At 36.7% G+C, this 19,048-nt stretch overlaps 2 protein-coding genes and 1 long non-coding RNA gene across 10 annotated transcripts; 1 reads left to right on the top strand and 2 right to left on the bottom strand.

Moving 5' to 3' along the window:
• Positions 1-57: 57 nt before the first annotated feature.
• slc10a7 (solute carrier family 10 member 7) lies at positions 58-8,778 on the bottom strand. 3 transcript variants are annotated; one of them, XM_032584164.1, is made up of 13 exons: positions 8,652-8,778; positions 7,435-7,517; positions 7,224-7,360; positions 6,150-6,225; positions 6,016-6,054; positions 5,898-5,933; positions 4,260-4,343; positions 3,180-3,345; positions 2,693-2,744; positions 2,210-2,283; positions 1,884-2,029; positions 1,772-1,803; positions 441-598 (listed from the first exon to the last, which is right to left on the bottom strand). In XM_032584164.1, exons 1-12 carry the CDS (start codon positions 8,749-8,751, stop codon positions 1,783-1,785), a joined length of 1,014 nt encoding a protein of 337 aa, XP_032440055.1. In that variant the 5' UTR covers positions 8,752-8,778; the 3' UTR covers positions 441-598; positions 1,772-1,782. The 3 variants fall into 3 exon arrangements, with proteins under 3 accessions (XP_032440054.1, XP_032440055.1, XP_032440053.1); XM_032584163.1 differs by lacking the exon at positions 1,772-1,803 and having other exon boundaries at positions 58-598; XM_032584162.1 differs by lacking the exons at positions 441-598; positions 1,772-1,803 and having other exon boundaries at positions 1,810-2,029.
• On the top strand, positions 8,234-16,483 carry LOC116733352 (uncharacterized). Of its 4 annotated transcripts, none has more exons than XR_004342002.1 (7): positions 8,234-8,281; positions 8,412-8,499; positions 8,627-8,954; positions 10,336-10,501; positions 10,700-10,889; positions 13,610-13,667; positions 14,940-16,483. It is a non-coding gene; the product is annotated as an uncharacterized LOC116733352 (long non-coding RNA). The 4 variants fall into 4 exon arrangements; XR_004342001.1 differs by having other exon boundaries at positions 8,235-8,281; positions 8,391-8,499; XR_004342003.1 differs by lacking the exon at positions 8,234-8,281 and having other exon boundaries at positions 8,288-8,499; positions 14,940-15,089; positions 16,187-16,483.
• ttc29 (tetratricopeptide repeat domain 29) lies at positions 9,972-18,158 on the bottom strand. 3 transcript variants are annotated; one of them, XM_032584157.1, is made up of 11 exons: positions 17,417-18,158; positions 16,644-16,721; positions 15,153-15,212; positions 14,909-15,072; positions 13,878-14,054; positions 13,601-13,813; positions 12,757-12,842; positions 12,560-12,651; positions 11,230-11,353; positions 11,058-11,147; positions 9,972-10,492 (listed from the first exon to the last, which is right to left on the bottom strand). In XM_032584157.1, the coding sequence occupies exons 2-11, from the start codon at positions 16,715-16,717 to the stop codon at positions 10,361-10,363; spliced, it is 1,212 nt and encodes a 403-aa protein (XP_032440048.1). In that variant the 5' UTR covers positions 16,718-16,721; positions 17,417-18,158; the 3' UTR covers positions 9,972-10,360. The 3 variants fall into 3 exon arrangements, with proteins under 3 accessions (XP_032440048.1, XP_032440047.1, XP_032440049.1); XM_032584156.1 differs by having other exon boundaries at positions 16,644-16,718; XM_032584158.1 differs by lacking the exon at positions 16,644-16,721.
• Positions 18,159-19,048: the final 890 nt, after the last annotated feature.

The raw sequence follows: 19,048 nt of genomic DNA, 5'->3' as shown, positions 1-19,048 counted from the left end.
AAACTGTGGTGTTTAAATAACACAATAGAGATATTGAAGTGAAATAACAGGAGATAATTTGTTTAGTTTTGTCGTTTATAAATATAAGTGATTAGCTCAACACCGCCCCCTATCTGTGTAACATTAACACTGCTTCTGCTATATTAAAAAAGGGTCAAGAAGTCAAACTGTTGATGTTCATTTCTATATTAGATGCAACAATCCAGCATTAATTTGAACAAAACCATTTACAGTTTCTGGCAGTAAAAGCTGGAAGAACCAAAGTAGAAAACAAATAACAGAACTGGTCCCAGAAACCTCACCCACCTCCTGAAAATAGATCCTTTTCCCCCCCAGAACTAGTTTTTTTTCTCTCAAAAGTTCAAGATATAAAAAAATAAAACACATTTCATTTAAATATAAAACGATATAAAGGATGGAAATGTGAGTTTTTTTTCTGTTTTTGTAGAAAATAGTAACAGGCTTTGATGGCAAACAGTGAATCCCGCTCTGCCACCTGGAGGTCCTAGTTGTTGTTGTTGGTCGTAAAAAGGCACTTTTTGTATCCTTCCGCCGCTCGGACGCATCAGACCGGCTGCAGGCTTGATAGTTTGATCCCCTAAAACAGAAACAAAACGTGTCAAAACGCTGATATTAATCAAAATTGTATTTATTCTTGTGAAAGATTTAAATTCATTGTGTTTTTACTGCCGTAGTTTGATGAAGAAGGAAGTGAAATGGTAAAAATAAAGGAGTGAATTTCCCGCCACCAAACAGAAAAGCTCATTTTTGCAGCAGTGATCCCTGCAGGTGAAATGTTTCTACCAGCAGGGGGCGCTAATACACAGTACTCTCAACTAATTTACAGCCAATCAGAGCGATTAAACGGTTCATAAAAGAGGTTTTATTATTTTTGAAATTATGAGGATAACGTTATAACATTAAGAGTTTAAAGACTGAAAAAAGTCATAAAACTGCTAGAAAAAGAGTTTCTTAATGAGAAAGGGGCTTTTATCTACGATGAAGTATTAAGAGCCAGACTAAGAGAAAAGAGAATAAAGTAATTACATTAACAGAATAAAGACGAAATATCAGAAATTATGAAAATGTTGTTTTAGGGAGAAAAAGCTTCAATAATTACATTTTTATTTTAATATATTTTCTTTTTATAGCTATTTAATATTTTTTAATTAATAATTCATATTCTATTTTTAATTTATAGATTTTATGTACTTTTATTGATATTTTGTAATTTTTCTAAACTTACTTTAATATTCTTTTTATTATTTAACTGAAGGATTTTTTTAATTTTTTTTAATTCACTTATTTTCATGAATACTTTCTAGACCATTTCTATTACTATTTATTTATTTTATCATTCAGCATTTTTATTCTATTTATTTTAATCTTATATTTATTTTCATTGCTAGTTTGTGTATTTTTTAATTACTATCCTTTTTTATCTTATTTAACTGAATTATTTTTATTCTGTTTATTTTTATCTTTATTTTTTTCATTACTTATTTCTATGTTTTTAATTAACATTATATTTGGACTATTTTATTATTCAACTGAGGCATTTTTGTATTTTTATAACATTATTTTTAATTGAGTCATTTTTGAAGCCAGGTTTCCATCATTGTTGCTTCTTGAAGGCCTGAATTTGGGCTGCATGGCGCCACCTGCTGGTGGAAGGAAGCTGAATAGTCTGGGATAATTAAATATCGGCACCAATCACTCCGACTTAAAGTGTCAGGCAGAGACAGCCTGCTGGGCTTCAGTCTTTACTCACTCAGCCGTGGTCTATCTCAACAACAGACTAGTCTGTCAGAGAGGATAAAAGGTCAAAGGTCAGAACTGGAGCACAGCCAGCAGCCAGGGAGCCTCCACAGCGACCGGGTTACCTTCTGTCGGCTCGTCATCCAGCTCCGGATGGTCGGCACCAGGACGGAGCCGAGCAGGATCTGGGCCGGGTGGTAGATGAGCAGCGGGACGGAGATCAGTGACAGATGCTGGTAACCTTCGAAGACGATCTTCAGCATCGGGATTCCTGGACACACAGCCAGCGTTCAGCCCCCTCCTTAAACTATGTATCTGAATTCATTTTGCCTTTCACAACAAACTATTTATAAATTATATCTTGTCATTACTTTTGAGTTTTTGTCATTTAATGCAAAACTTGTTTGTTCAGTTAAGATAAAAAAACAGTAATGATGGGAGCTGACGGTACCCAGAGTGAGAGACTTGTGTGTGGAGCAGAACATGATGGCGACGGTGTCGGCGGGACTGAATCCTGATCCAGACCTGAGAAGAAAAAACAGTAAGACGGCGTGTTAGGGTCACTGTAGGCAGAAAGAAAAGGAGAAGGAGCCAAAAAAATCAGATTCACTGAGATTCTCTAGAAAAAACGTGGAAATTTCTGAGCTGCAAAAATTTTACATTTGCTAGAAAAAACTCGATTGTTGAGATTAAAATGAGATATTATCAGAGTTTAAAAGTAAAAATTTTTTCTTTTGGAAATTTTTGAGTTTCAAAAATCGAAAATATTCGACTTTTTAAACTCAGATTTTTACATTTTTTCTAGAAAATTTCTGAGATTAATCTCAGAAAAAAACTGGGAAATTTCTGCGTATCAAAAGTCATAGATTTGCTGGTTAAAACTGTTTAGTGAGATAAAGGAGCCGAGTGTTAATTAATTAACGTGGAAACTGACCTGGTGGAAAAGGCGAAGGTGAGCAGCATGAAGCTGACCTGGATGGAGAAAACTGCAGAAAACAAAAGAAAGTGAGAAGTTTATAATCTTTTAAACTTTTAGCTGATTCCAAGAGGAAAACGTCTTATTTTATATTAGAGAGGCGAAGCTACACTTATAAAATACATGCATTTATTTATTTAATATATGGTATATTTACACAGAAACTTCCAGAAGTATTTGCACCTCTAGGTAATGTCGTACACTGCAAAAACATAATATTACAAAGTATTTTTGGTCTAGTTTGGTAAGTTTGTGATTTTGCAGTGTATAAAAAGCCTCAAAATAAATTCACCAATCAGCACAGGCAGTGTTGTTTCCAATTCAAAGGTTGGATTTTTCTAAATGTTTCAGCTTGATATAAATTTATTTCAAGGCTTTTAACCCATTTCTACCAGCGTTGGAAGCCAAAAACCCAAAAGGTTCCGGTCAGGCCTTGAATACTGACTGATGATGACGACCAGCAGCAGGCTGGTGGGGTCCAGCTCGATGTTGGGGTTGCTGAACGTGTCGCAGAACGTTGTGTAGATGATCATGAGGAGGACGGCGCTGCTAATGGCGCCGAACGGAGGCTTCCGGCGCTCCAGGGACTCCTTGAGGAAACCGCGGCACACCTGCAGGCCGAGCCGGGAGGCGTTAGCAACTCGATGTGTCCCAATTCAGGGGCTGCATCCTTCGAAAGCCGCGAATAAACGAGAAACGGGGCAGAAAAGCTGTTAATTCGGACAGCCCTAGCCTTCAGCTAGCTGTCTAGCCTTCAGCTAGCTGTCTAGCCTTCAGCTAGCTGTCTAGCCTTCAGCTAGCTGTCTAGCTTCCGCCGCAGCATTACTCATGTTGCCTAGCAACCGTGTCAGAGCGGCAAAAAGGCAAAAATGGAGTCCGAAGTTTATGATTTTTACTCCTGCATTATCTTCTCCCTTTGTATAAAAGGCTGTCCGTTAACTTTAATCAGTCAGACCTATTTGCTCAGGAAAACAATAAATACTTAAGTAAAACAGACATTATACATGTAGATATTACCTGACTGAATCTGTGTTGGGGAAAGCTTGCGGGAGTTTGAAAACGATGTGCCGGGAGTCGGGCTTTCTCTCCCGGTATACCGAACCTGAAGCGCCCCGCCAGCTGACAGCTGATGACGTCTCCGAAAATGTCAGAGCAATATTGTAATTAGGTGATGTACTGGTAAACTGATCATATATTTGATATTCACACAGCTAAATTCTCGCCTTAAAACATTGTAAAAGTTCATGTGTCATTTAAAGTGTAATATACCAAAATAATTTGCCGCTCTTAACCGCCCCGCAATGAATCATGGGATATGGTGGTCCGTGAGGGATACACCGAACCCAAACTTCAAATCTGGGGAAAATAGGGACGCGTTTAGAGGAGTCTTTGTATTCGGATAGGTTATGATGTAAACGGCCTACAAATGCGGCCTTCGAAGGATGCAGCCTGAATTCGGATACGGTTAACGGGAACGAAGCCGCCGGGGCTGACCGGAAGTGGTGCGTCAAAAGCGTCTTCCTACCTGACCCAGGATCAGCGGAACAACAACCGTCATGAAGAGCTGAGAGAAGATGGAGGTGAAGGGAACAGAGGATGAAGATCCGAGCTGCAGGAGGAGGAGAGCAGCCAGGCGAAACGAAATGAATAAAAACGGAAAAATCTACAGAGTGGAGCGATTTAACATGCAGATTTTAATATTCTGGTTGTTCTCATGATGTGTTTGATCACAATTTAGGAGGAAAAAGAATTAAAACAGTAATAAAGAACATAAAACACTGCAAAAGCACAACATCTTACTAAGTTTTTTGTCTAGCTTCTAGTGCAGATATATTAGTACACTTTAAATAACTTACTAGTAACTTTTCAGCAAGATATACAAGCTTGTTTTAAGCCAATATTTTTTTAATATTGATTAAAAGTGATAGATCTAGCAGCAGATTATTTCACTGGTAACAAGACATTTTTCCCTTGTTATAAGTGAAATAATCTGCCTTTGGAAATCGTACCCTTTTCATCAATATTACTATATCTCACTGAAAAGTTACTTGTAAGTTATTTCAAGCGTACTAAGATATTTGCAATAGAAAGGAGACCAAAGTTACTTGGCAACATTTTATGTTTTTGCAGTGATTAGAACAAAAATTATGCAAAATACAAGACAGATGACCCAGAGTGGATGAAGATTTTGTGATTTAATGATAACTGATGAATAGTAAAGCAACCCTGAACTAAAACATCATGATATCAGTTTAATTATGAATTTAAAAGCCAACAGGAGCATCTTTTCACCTCCGTCTACAATAATTTGAGTAATTTTCTGGTTTGTAAGCATTTTTTGTGATTAGAAAAAGGTATATAAAGCTGCAGTCTGTAACTTTTACTTAAAAAATATGCTGTTTACATATTTATTAAAACTATGAGTTTGTCCTCTGCCTTCTCTCAGAGCTAACTAGAAACAACCAATCAGCATCAGGAGGTTCTGATTGTTAAATGTGACATTGAAGGATTTATCATGCTATAAATTGAAAACCAAATACAAGTTATTTTTTACCTTCTCAACAATAATTAGTTAAGATATTTGACCTGTTATGTTTCCACTTATACAACCGACTTTACATTCTGGAGGTTTTTGAAACGTCTCAAACATTAATTTAATGTGAAGAAACAACTGGGTGTTTTTTTAAGCGCTTCGGCTGTTTTTAGAAGCAGTTGAGACCCGAATGGAAGTACAAATAATTTTTTTAAAAAGTGAATTTTGCATAATATGTCCCCTCTAGAATATTTTAATTAAACAAAGTGGTCACATTTTTTTAGGAAATGGTTGTATAAACTGTGGAAACTTAAAACTTAAGAAGGAATTTGTATGTTTGTCTTAAAAAGGCAGTTTGCTATATTTTTACTATTGGGGATCAGTTGAAAAACCAAAAAGATCTAAAAGAATCCATTATCACCAGTAAGAACAGGATATGGCTCACTCTCTCTTTGGAAACAGTTTAGTCTAATAAATAAATTATTAAACTTGACTGCGTGTGTGTAAAACTAAAGAAAATGCAAAAAGATGAACACTTTGTGTTGCATCTAACATTTTGCATCGTAAAAACATTTCCCAAAAGCTTTATTGGGAACATTGTCAACACATGGTGAATGTTTTATGACTTACAAAGAGCAGCAGCAGCAACGGAGTCACCACGATCCCCTGCAGGACAAACAGAAAGCATTAGAGCCCGGCCCGATCCGATACGGCCCCAAACCCGACCCAGACCCAAAACGCTCCTCACCAGGAAGCTTCCGAACGCCGAGTTAAAGATGGCCGCCGCCTGGAGGCACAGAGAGCAAGCGGTCAGCGGGGAGACAGCAACAGGCAGACTCACCAATCGCCTCTCGGGTCGAACCGACTCGGTGTGAACGTCACCTCGTTCCCGCCGACTGCTTTGGTCAGAATGACGGCGGAGGAAACCGGAGGGGGCATGCAGCTCACCGTCTGTAACCTAGGCAACGACAACAACAGGAAGAGGGTCAACTGGGGAAAAAACGTTTTAGAAATACATTCACATCTACACAGGGTTTCCCCCAGTGTATTATAAGCCTGGTGGGCCACTAGGCTTTACTTGTGCCCCCACCAGGCTAAGCTTTGCTTATTTATTTAAGTCCTTTTAAAATGTTTGCATTTTTTAAGACTTTATAATTGGTGTTCAGGTATTAATCTTCCAATCTTTCAATAATACATAATTATCAAGTGATATTTTCAAATTTCCTGTCAACTTTAATCATTTTTTAACTCAAAAACACGACGGGCCGCTGGATGAACGACTGCCCAAGCACCCAACCAGTTTCAAATGTCAACAACAAAACACATTTTCACTTTTTTCATTTTAAATTCTGTTTATTTCAGCGTTGTGTTCTCTTTGCTTTACTTGTGTATTGAAACATTAAAATGACCAAAATAAACAAATATATCTTCTCTTTTTCAGCAACAATTGTAAAGTGCATGCAGAAAGAAAGTCAACTGAGTTCTGCTTGGGTTGCTAGGTAACAGTGCTGGGCTTGGCTGGGGTTGCTAAGTAACAGTGCAGTCCCGTAGAATGTGAGTTAAATTTCTGAAACAGTTCATTTTTCAGACACATAAAAACATTATTTTATTGATAAAAAACAGTTTGGTCGGGCTTTTTTCAAGCATTTGTTCTGTTTTTACAAGCAGTTGAGACCTGAATGGAAGTTTAAAAACATGAAAAAAGTTCATTATTACATAATGTTGAGTTGTCTTTTTGGTATTTTCTAATGCTGCTGCTGTTTCAGTAGCGAGGCCCCAAAAGAAAACAGAGCTTCAACCTGAACGTTACATAAAGTTTGGATGTTGCTCCTAAACTTGCATAGAGAATCAGCTGTAATAACCATGACTGTGGCTCTTTGTGTTCGGCCCTCAGGTACATTTTAGACCCAGACAGAGCGCCCCTTTCACACACACACACCCACACACACACTGTACCCTTTGAGGAGCCACTGGTCAATGGCGGTCAGCGCCAGGACCTGCAGCAGCAGCCAGACGACCAGGGGGAAGAAGACCAGTGTGAACGACTGGACGAAGAGGTGGAGGCGAACGTGGAACAACGCGTTCCTCAGCTCCTAACGGGAAAAAAACAGACACGATGATGGAAGGTTTCTGAGCTGCACCTGAAGGCATCGCGGCGCTGACTCACCTCCGTTTTCAGAGACAGGCCGCTGTTGAAGAAGATGAGGGAAACGGCGATGTAGGTGATGGTGACCTCTGGCCTTAGTGGACCTGACAGGCAAGAAGAACAAGGCGCTATTTTACACTGGTAACCACGGTAACAGACCAAATCATTAGCTGCTAGACCTTCACTTTATGTTGTTCTAACGCAGTGGTGTCCAAACATTTTGTCCTGTCAAATTTAAATTAATGTTGTGCTAGAAAAATCCTTAAATTAGAAATGCAAAAATTTGTTTCCTGTGTTTTTTAGTTTTACCTGCTCAACAATAAACATTTTTTAATTAAATCTGTAAATCATTAAAGATACAAGACATAAAAAAGGCTGCAGACATTTGCCTTATTAAAAGAAAAAACATCTAATTTCCAATATTTTTGGTCATCAATTGTTTTCTGCCTTGTTGGCCAAATTTCCTACCATTCTGGACTTGTGGTCAGAGGCTGAACAAAATCCTTTCAAAGTGTCAAATGGTTTAAATTAGGACAATGTTTACTAGTCTTAGATTTTTTTTCATATCAGATCAAGTTTTAATTGTTTTTTAGTACTTTGTTTCAATAAAAAAAAAAGATCACAAATGGCAGAAAATATTTTCAAAAAGTGGAAAATATTTTCCAATGATTGAAACCAATATTTTTCAATCATTGAATGCTATTGGATGGAGAACACGCCACACTTTTTTAGATTTCATTCATATGAAAATTTAAAAAGGTAGGAATAAAGAAACATTTCTATGTTTTTGTAAATCGAAGTGAGGATTTTCGAGGAGCACCTGAAGGCAGCACAACAGTAGCAGCCGGGCAGGTTATCTTATCTACAGGTGAGGCGGAATTACATTATATTACTTATTTATCAGTATTTATCAGTACTTGTTATCAGTATTTGAGCAACAATCTCTGACGCAGTATTAGTTCTAAAACTGTCCTCAGATTATATCTGAAAATCCCCAGACTGATTCTTCTTATGAAAACTAGAAGATAAAAGTACTGACAGGAGTGTTGACATTTCCGCTGAATGCAACGTGTCACTAGGATCCAGGTAGGAGGAAACATTTCAGCGTCTTCCAGATAAATCTAAATCAATTCAGATTTATATTCAGCTGAGCTCTCCGTTTCCAGCATTTAAAGTTAAAAACTCTCTATATATTCATTCAAAACTTTAAAAGAACCGCTTCGAACTGCGAGGCTCACCTCCTTTAACACCGACACCGGGCAGCAGTTTGGCCGACAGGATGACCAGCACTATCCCGATGATGAACCACTCCTTCCGCAGCCTCCCCAGGAGGCCCATGATTCAGCTGCCGGGGCTCTGCCTGCGGCCTCCCAGCCGGCCCTCCTATCGCAGCAGCCGGGCTCAAGTTTCTGAAACCTGCCGCTGCTTCTTCCTTCCCGGAGTTCAGTTGGAAAACACCAACGGAGCAACAGGAGCTACTTCCGGACACGTGGGCTGCGACGCCGCCGTAATGACCGAACAGAGGCGCACAATAACTTACCGTAACAAATGTTTGAAAATATAAAAAAATATACAGAACACACAACACGGTTTAGCCCAAAATAAAACACACAATCGTTCACGTTTGCAACTTCAGAACAACGTTCACAACTGAAAATACCGGATACAATCTTAAAGCCGGAATTTGTCCCTTAAAAATAAGAGCGTTAAATCTAAAACCGGAAGTTAATCATAGATAGAATGAAGTAAGAACGATATGCGCCCAGATACAAACAAATATAGAACTTAATTTAGAGTTATTCAAAAATAATATAGTTATAACACGTATTTTAAAGTGAATATGTTTAAACTATGAAGAATTTAATAGCATAAATTAAATACAAATATTTTAATATACTAAAATTAAGTTTTACCTGTATTTTAAGTAAAATTAAATCAAAGGAGAAATGTTAATATTAGATTTAAAGTCATATTAATACAAAAAATAACAGGCACAATAATTGTTCAATAAAAAATATTTGAATTTTAAATTGAAATACAAAACGTATGCTACTATTACTATTTCCATCAGCAGTTGATCATATCATTTATATTAGAAAACTAATTAAAATGAGATAAATAATGCAATTCAATAAAATAGAAACCGTAAAATTGTGATATAAGAAAATAATCGCAACTATCTTTAAAATGAAAGTTGGAAAAGGAAATAAAATAAATAAAAATGTATCAAATATTTGTGTAAAATCTGATAAGAGTTAATATAAAGTAAAATTGAAATTCTAATTAAAATGATTTTTACTAATTCTATTAATAGTTTACGGGGGTAATATTTGAATGAAAACATTAATAAAATGAAAATAAACTAATTAAAAATAATTGGAAAGTACTGCAACAAATAAATTGCAGCTGCATTTAAAATAAAACTTACAAAATATTAAATTTTTTAAAACAGAATTTACATTTTAACAATGTTTTGTAAGAAAAAGAAACAAAAGGCAAAAACAATAAAAAACCCAACTATATTATGCGCATCAAACAAAACATTATGACCAAAAACATTGGAGTTTAAACATTTATCTTGTTGGTCCATTGACACCTGGCACATGTTCATAGAGTTGAAACTGAAAGCCAAAAGTTTTCCACACACTTTGATAAAGATAAACTGAATCAATATAAATAAGCTGCATACTGGTTAGATCACATCATCTTCATAACTGCAGGTAATTTAACTCTCAGCCTCAATAGAAACAGAGGAGGTTTGAATTTGCTATTAAATGAAAGAGTTTTAAATTATTTTCAGATGTGAAATCTTGCCATTCTGTTAATTTATTATTTCTTGAACAAGATAAGTGGTTGGCAATATGTAAAGACAAGTAATAATGTATGTTTTTGTTTGTTTTTCTCCTTCCTCTCAACAACCAGCTGCTGAATGTTAATTTCTAAACCCTCAGCAGAAGTTCTGGTGTCCTCTGGTTTCCTTCCAGTCCACCAGCTGGTTCACAGAGGACAGTGAGGGCGTCTTCATCTCAGAGATGTGTGTCTTGATGAGAGAGTGTGCGCATGTATAACCCAGCTTCACCTGAAAGAGGTGACAAAAAAACAGGCAAATTGTGAGATGTCCTCTGCCCTTCCTTGTAGTTTTGGTGTTCCTCAGGGACCTACACTCACACCGCTGTTATTTAGTTTTAAAATAAATGATCTGCAAACTGTATCCAAAAAGTATGAGGGTGAATTCCCACCGGTCCGGTTTAGCCTGCTTTAATCAAACTCTGGTTCTTTTGTCTAGAAAGTTTGGTTCGTTTGGGGAAGTGTGAACGTGCGATCGGACCAAAACAGCGAACTCTGGTTAATCTACAAACCAACGTCTCCGTTCGGTTGAAGTGAATTCTGGAGCAAAACAAAAGTATATGTGAATGCCAAGCGGACTGGAGACTGCTCCAAAAGCAGGAAGCAGACTACAATGCATTGTATTCTGGGTAAATACAACTAAAACAATCACATTTCTTTTTTTAATGCAAACACAGCAATATTGTGTTTTGCCAACATTATTGTAAAATAGTTTTGCGCACATTTGTTATGGAAACACAGCTACGGTTTCCTGGTACCAAACAGATGTTGCCAGATATGACTTTAAAAAGACGCACCTGTGCTTTCTGCTGCAGAAGCACCTCTCTGGCGGTGCAGGCAGCTTTGTAGCTCTGCAAGAAGTATTCACACGATTTCAGAGGCCGATTCTGCAGAAAGAGGCAGATGAAATCATTTCTAAACTGACAGGACGTAAAATAATAATCAGCTTAACGTGTCTCAGATTGGTACCACGTCGCTGTAGATGCAGCCCAGAGTCAGGCTGATGTCCGCCAGCCTCTCCTGCAGGTCGCTGCTTTGGCACAGATCAGCTGACTTCTCCAGCGTCTCAATGCACTCCTCGATGTTTCCTTCGCTGTTGGAAAGATAAAAACCCTTAGACCAACACTTTGATGAACTGTTGTAGCTTTTTTCCTGGCAAAGCTGATTATTTTATTAGATTTTTGCCAGTATCAGTAATACAAGTACTGATATTGATACTTTTTGTTATTTAATTTTCATATATCATCAAACTTCTGACCTGTAAGTTTTTCTTTTAATTTTTCCTGTGAGTTATTTTATTAAAACCTAAGGCAGAATGTGAACAAATTTCATATACTGCAAAAATATAAAATTTTACAAAATATTTTTGGTCTAGTTTCTAGTGCAAATATCTTAGTTTTAACTTGAAATAAGATAAAACTAACTACCACGCAGACCTTTTCTCCAGACCTACTGCAGCTCCACCAGCAGGGGGCGATATGGACGTAAAGTTCAATCATGATATTTTGTGCAACAATTGTAATAACAATAAAAGTGACGATAAACACTATTCACTAGCTTTTTCAAGTTTCTGATTGGCTATGACTGCAAGACGCAGCAAACCAGAGCCAAACAAAACCAGCCAAGACCAACCAAAGCCAATCACAGCCAATCAGGGCCAATCAGAGTCAAATAAAGCCAACTAGATCTAACCAGGACCAATCAGGGTCAATCAGGGCCAAGTCAATAATTCCTTAGTAATAACAGAGAGCATTTGTTCCCCTTGGTGTTTTTTCCACTTATAACAAGACATTTTTCCCATGTGATAAGTGAAATAAAGTGCCAGTGGAACTATTAACTTTTATTCAATGTTAAGAACTTACTGACTAAAACAAGCTCCTATATCTTGCTGAAAAGTTACTTGTAAGTTAGTTTTGTCTTATTTCAAGTGAACTAAGATATTTGCACTAGAAACTAGACAAAAATAACAGTGGCGGTATCTACAAAATATTTTAATAACATATGAAGAAAACCAAAACAAATGTCAGTGTATGTTTTTTCCTAAACAAACAAAGAGAAAATCAAATAAAAATATTTTGGAGGTAAAGCTGAGATACTGCGACACAAAAATAAAACTAAATTTAGCAAAATAAAATTTAGTTTTATTCTATAAAATTTGACTTCCGTTTGAAACTTCTCATCATTTCATCCCACAGCATGATGCAGCCACCACCATTGGTTGGATGATTGACCAGAAAGCAGAAGTCAGGTTTCATTCTTTCATGACTAGAAACATCTGTGATGATGTCGGTGTTCGTACCTTTGTAAGGACTTGGCTATGGCTTTGTAGGACTTCACCAAACCTTGAACGTCTTGCAGAGAGCCAAAGAGTTCTACGCAGGTGTTGAAGAGCTGGGTGTCATTTATAAAAGACACTCATGAATTTATTTTTGTCAGCTGATTAATGTTTCTGTTACAACTAAAGTTAAGATTTAGCTTTGATAGCTGCTTTGATACCTCCTTGGCTGCTTGGTGATCTCCTGAACTCTGTAAGCCCATTCCTTCCCTGAAGAACGACTCCGCCTTCACCGACTGATCGCCGCCTGAAACAAACCAGATCAAATACCGACTCATGAAAAAATGCTTAAGTTAGGTTTCAAATAAGTAAATTTCAACCAAAAAACGTAGAAATTTTCAGAAAAACCTAAAAGATTTTCCAGGAACATCTCATTCTGAAAGGATTTCACAATCGGCAGAACCGAGCAGAAAGAAATCTTTTATTCAAGAATAATTTTGTGGAAAAAATGTAATAAACATGTTTTTAACCGACTGTAGACTTTTCTAACCTGTTCAAGGTTAGAAATAATAATAATAATAATAGGTCACCTTTAAATTTTTAAACTCCAGGGTAGAACAGAGAAACAGGGACGGCCTAATAATATTAATATCACAAAACGTTTTTTAAGTTATTTTCTTTCTCTCCCTTTTTCCCCCTTCTGCCCAAAATAACTGTGACCCTCAGTTAATTGAGGAATATTAGAGAAAGGAAAAATAATGCAAATCAGATAATAATTGCCAGGATGAGAGAAAATAAAATAAAGTATATTCTAACCCACATATTTTAAATAATCTTATTGTTTTTGTTGTGACACCATTTGGTTATGTTTTGTGTTTATCCTAAATGTATCCATTTTTATGTTTACTTCATTTTTTGTTCCAATTTAGTTTTGTTGCTGTTATTCGTTTTCTTATCATGTTATTCATTTTGCAGGTCAACACCTCTTTTTGTTAGTCTGTAATGTTTGTTTTATGAGCACTAGTTGGTGAATTGGTGTAAACTCCATCTTCTCCTCCCACTCACCCTCGATAGCCATCTTGGATCCCAGCTGCAGCAGCATCGTGGCTGTGTCGTACTGCTTCGCTGCGAGGTAAGCTTCACCCAGCAGGCTGTAGATTTCTCCCAGTTCCCTGCAGCCCCAGAGCCTCAGCGGCCGGCCCTCCGGGTCCAGCCAGCCTCCGTCCTCCGCCTGCTTCAGGGCCCTCTCCGCCTGGTCCCTGGCCTCCACCAGGTCCCCTGTGGGACAGGACACAACCGTGTACGTTTGGCGCTTCTTAAACGGCGTCTGTGTGACGGCTACCTTGCTGCCGGTACAGCTCAGCCAGGTGGAATCTGGCCTCCGTGGCGGCTTTGGACCGGCCTCCGAACACTCTGTCAGCGCAGCTGTGGTAGAAGTGAAAGCTGAGCCAGATGTCCATCGGATCGGTGAAGTAGCGACCCAAATGCAGCCGCTCTTCACACACGGCTGTCCAGGAACCTGCACAAAAAAAACCCTCCATTACTTAAACTATAATAAGGCTGAACGATTAATCGATTATTAAAATAATTATCAACTAATTTAGTAACCGATTAATTGTTAACTGGAGTATACAAACTGAAAGAACAACACAGGCAGAGCAGTAATTATTAATTAATTAATCTGTATCAGATTAATTGATTATTCTGATAATTAATCATCAAAATGCTTTGCTATTGTATTTTAGGCTATAAAATATTTATCTTGGTATTTGGTTATTTTGTGTATTTCTAATATTATATAAAAAAGATTGAATTGAAAAATCCACAGATTGTCCCAATTCTTGTATCTGATTAATCGTCAGAATATTTTGTTATTGCATTTTAGGCAATAAAATATTTATTCCCTTATTTTAAAAGATACTGAATTATGTGTTTATTTGCATCTTTGAAGAATTTCTAACATTGTGTAAAAATTGCTTAAATAATAAATCTGCACAATGTGCCTATTTCTATTTCTGTTTAATCAAATGTTCTAACAATTAATTGTCGGAATGTTTTATTATTGAATTTAGGCAATAAAATATGTATTTTGTTATTTTGCATCTTTTGATGCATTTCTAATAAAAATGTTGAATCAAAAAATACGCAGAATTTGCCAATTTCTTGTATCCAACTAACTGAATAATTGTCAGAACAAACAATTAATCAGTTAGTAAAATAATTGTTAATTACAGCTCTGAACTAAAGCTGGATGATTTTACAGCTAATAGTCTTCTGGATCCAGATTTGATTTTTCACAACTAATAAAAACAAAACTAAATCTAGAAAATGTTGATGTTTAACTCCAGATGAACGTTCTCTTCCTCTCCTCACCGTCACGTTCTGCTTTCTCTGCCCGGCTCAGGTGCAGCCGGATGGTCTCCAGTTTCTCGCGCTGCTCCTCCAGCGGGGGTTCCTGCAGCCGGGGCGATTTGGGCCGAGCGTTGGCCCTCTGCTCCAGGTCTGAGCGCAGCAGAATGAAGAGCTCTGAAAACGACCTGAAACTCAGACACGGGTCAGTCAGCCGAGCCGATGTGCGATCAATAACTCAGGGTGATGGCAGGGAGGGGAGGGCTACCTGTGGTAGCCGTCCTGCAGCATCTCCACACACATGTACTGCTTCGGCGTGTTTCTGAACCTGAAAAACAGGAAAGTATCAAACGTCAACCCTCGTAGAATCAGAAAAAAACTACAGTTCTGATGTTGTTTCCGCTCCGATCATTAAAACATCACAGTTCATGTTGCCGTTTTCTCTCTCTTTCTCTGCTGCTCTTTTCTAGAAACCAGCCCTGGCTCAGTGTCTCTCCATTTCCTGTTCCATGGAAAGTTCTCCAGGCTCAGAGCTTCTTTCTCTAGATGTGTCTTTTTCTTTGGTTGGGCCGTCAAAGAATCTATTACAGCTTTGTGTAATCTCTGCTTTTCTTTCTTATAGAAAGTACACCTGGCTCAGAGTGTCTGTCTGTTTCTTTTTTTACAAGATCAGTGCTTCTGTGTCTCTCTGTCTCTTTTTCCTGGTTTAAGATATTGCTAGCTTTAATGCTGAATTATTTTCCTTTCTTATTGAAAGTACGCCTGGCTCAATGCGTGTTTTATTATCTTTTTGTAAAAAGAAAGTACTAAAACCTCAGTTATTCTGTGCCAAGCTGTGTCTCAGTCAAAGCTGTTTCTGTCTTAAACTCTGTGGTACTTTTTCTCTCTTGTAGAAAGTACACCTGTCTCAGTGTATCAATGCAGAAACTGTATTAATGCTCTATATCTTTTCTCTAAGTGCTATTCTATCATGAAATGGATTTCTCTGCATTGTGTAATCATTTGTATTGAACTGAACTGCATGTGTTTGCCCAGATTAATAGGTCGTATTGAGATTAATTTGAACCACATTGTATTTTATATAGAGTTGATCTTACATATTTGTGGAAATCTCTTAAATTACTGCTAAATAATGTTGAATTAGTAGGTGGCTATTGTTTGTCAGCAGAGGGCGCTCTAACTCTTAAAGCAATATTCTCATCTTTCTAATAGATCTTAGTCTATAGATTAGTGGAAGATCAGGATTTATCAGGTCCTGGTCTAAATGCTTGTTAAAGTTTTTATACGTTTCTTCTCTTACAGCTGATCCAAACCTTCAAAACTTACCTGGATTTCATCTAATCTGCATTTTGATTTTTTTTTTTTAAACCACGGCAGACATGGAGCAGCAGGAACATCAGTTTTTAAATGTGTAATTTTGAAAATATCTGGTTATTAATGGGTTTTGACAGTGAAGAAAACATTTAAATATTCCCATTTTGCCTTTGGAAGAGTTAGAAATAACATAAAAGTAAGATGGAGGATAAATTAATGTAATAATTTGTGATTTTATTATGGATGCAATAAAATTAATCTCGTTTGGAAATAACTAGAAGCAGACTATGACTGAAATCTCATGTTTATTTTTACCAAAAACTGTTTTTCCAAATCTTGCTTCCTGGACTTTTAGACATTTTAAACTTACAAAAAATGTATTTCCTTTTTTTTTTTCTCTCTTTAATGGTGGAAAACCACTGACAGTTAGTTATTCTGGACTCACATAGCTATTTCCTTTCTGGAAAGGATCGATGAATCCGAAACCTTTCTGTTTCTGAACGTCTCCACCTGCTTCATCCTGCTGGTACACAAATAATAAAGTCGGGTTAAAATCTTAGCAGAGACAATTCTGATCATTTGAGACAAATCTCAACCCAAATCTATCCACAACTTCTCTCTGTGTGCAAACAGAACATTTTTACTCCTTTAATATGTCATTGTCATGTCTAAATTGTGACTGTTTACTGACCAAAACTGTGAATATTAACATATTAGGTGGGTTTTCTTTGTCTTATTTTATTTTTGTCTAATTCTTTTGTCTAGAATTAGACAAAACATATTTTAATTACTGGTTGGCAATAACAAAACTAGATGTTGTAAATAATGGTAGTAATTCAGTAATGGTTGCGTTTGTAATTACTTTTCTAATTCTTAATCCAAGTTATTTTAAGCTGCTTTAACATGGTAGAAGTTAATTTCAAAATATTACATTTGATTGAACAGAAAGTTGATATTTATTCCATAAATATTCTGTCTTTAAACAACCTTTCTGCTATCAGGAAACACCGCACATTACAATGCAGACATTATTTCTTTTAGAAAAAGTAATAGGTGAAAAAAAAAGTTACTTTCGGAGCTAAACTTCGTAGCTTTTATAGCTTAAGCTAACTAAAACAGAAGCTACTATAGCACTTAATTTCGTTTAACATCCACAAACGGTAGAGTTACTGTGAAAATGTCACAGCTTCTTTTACTGCGACCTAAGCTGAACCAAACCTGAGCTTTTCTTGATGCCACTCGCGTCTCTTCTCAGTTAAATTGCAGGGAAAATGTACAGAAATTCAAACATAGCAGCTAATTTAGCCTGATAAGTTTTCCCCGTTCGAAGTCAGCGTCTAACAGCCAAGCTACGTCGTCACCATGGCAACAAGGGAATCGCGGAAGCGTTTCCTGAATCTGAATCTTTTGGTTTCATTCACAAAAAAAAAAATCGTTTTTCTCTTCTAAAATCAGCTAAAGTCATTCTGAGTTTAATGTGATCGGCGCTCGAATAAAGACTGATAGCAGCGGAGCAACACAACTGACACATATTAGCCCTAATTATTGTCACACATTATCAGAAGGTATTTTCTAAATAAACAAATGAAGTTCAGAATCATTTTCTTTGAGATCGAGTTTGCTGTTGTTTTACTCTAGCTACCTCTACAGGCAGTAAGACAAAATGAGTAATTTGAATAGAGGGTAGAATAGTGACAAGTGAATAAATAACTTACTGCATTTGAAAATGAGTATGTTGAACGCTACATTATTTGCATGTTAAAAATATTTACAGCTGATGTTATTTAACTTTATTTTTATTTATTTCATAGTCTTGTGTTGCAGCATAGCCAGCTATCTCACTATCTTGGTAGCTAGCTAGCAAGAGAGAGATAGAGATAGATTGCCTTAACTAGCTAAATAGATAGAGTCTGATTGCTAGATAGCTAAGTAGTAGACAGACAAATAGATCACCTCCTTGTTTATATCAGGAAAACCTGACTTCAGCTGACATGTGCACTCTTTTTATATCAGATGTGTATCTGAGACACAGTTCAAAAGCACGTCTTTATCCTACATCTGGAAGACAAACCCCAGTATATTCTTGCTGAAATGTTTTTGCAAAGAGCAGATGTTGGGTCTGTGCAGTGAAACTTTCCATCATACTCCACCACAACTGGATGGAAACTCAGTTGATGTGTGACGGCACTCGGTTTGTGGTGGGCATGGGTTCTTTTATGCATGGAGCTGTTAATAAAGTCCCACGTTCTGCATGGAAAGCTGTTTCCTGAGTGAGCGTCTGGCTTTGATTTGCTCTTTGACTCTGGTTTGTTTGTTCTTCTCATTCTAATTAGCTTCAAGAGTAATTTGTTGATTAACCAGCCTGCGCTTTAAAGAGACAAGCAAGAATTAAACTATCATTTTCCCACTAGAAGAGACTAACAATGTGGAAACTGCATCTGACACTGGTTGTAAATCCAAACATTAAGCATTTAATTTGTTGTAATTGTCAATATATCTTTTCATCTCTTTAATAGAGCTCAGGAAATAGACCAATAAAGCAGACTTAATGATAAAAAACTTTATTTCCCTTTTCCCCCTTCAAACCTTCTGTTTAAATGGAAATAATAGGCTTAGATCCATCTTAGATGAATAAGTAAACATTATTTACCTATAATGTTTACTTATTACTTATAAGTTTACTTATTCAATACTTATTTGAATAAGTAATTGTTTACTTATTCAAATAAGTAAACATTCGAATAAGTAAACATTTTCAAAATGTTTACTTTTAAATTATGGCAAAAACAAGGTATTAACAAACATTTTTTTAATTTTGGAAATGTTCTCAAGACTGTCCTATTGGTTTTT

The sequence above is a fragment of the Xiphophorus hellerii genome, chromosome 14 (assembly GCF_003331165.1).
Source record: "Xiphophorus hellerii strain 12219 chromosome 14, Xiphophorus_hellerii-4.1, whole genome shotgun sequence".
NCBI classification, from domain to species: domain Eukaryota; kingdom Metazoa; phylum Chordata; class Actinopteri; order Cyprinodontiformes; family Poeciliidae; genus Xiphophorus; species Xiphophorus hellerii.
This window is presented reverse-complemented; position numbering and strand designations above follow the sequence as displayed.

Coding starts and splice junctions, on each gene's coding strand:
- slc10a7 (XM_032584162.1), bottom strand. CDS start 8,751: ATGGGCCTCCTGGGGAGGCTGCGGAAGGAGTGGTTCATCATCGGGATA. Junction 6,055..6,149: donor AAGCAGTCGGCGGGAACGAG/GTGACGTTCACA, acceptor CTGTGCCTCCAG/GCGGCGGCCATCTTTAACTC. Junction 3,346..4,259: donor TTCCGCTGATCCTGGGTCAG/GTAGGAAGACGC, acceptor CTCGGCCTGCAG/GTGTGCCGCGGTTTCCTCAA.
- ttc29 (XM_032584157.1), bottom strand. CDS start 16,717: ATGAAGCAGGTGGAGACGTTCAGAAACAGAAAGGTTTCGGATTCATCG. Junction 13,814..13,877: donor TGAGCTGTACCGGCAGCAAG/GTAGCCGTCACA, acceptor CCTGTCCCACAG/GGGACCTGGTGGAGGCCAGG. Junction 12,843..13,600: donor ATCCAAGATGGCTATCGAGG/GTGAGTGGGAGG, acceptor GGTTTGTTTCAG/GCGGCGATCAGTCGGTGAAG.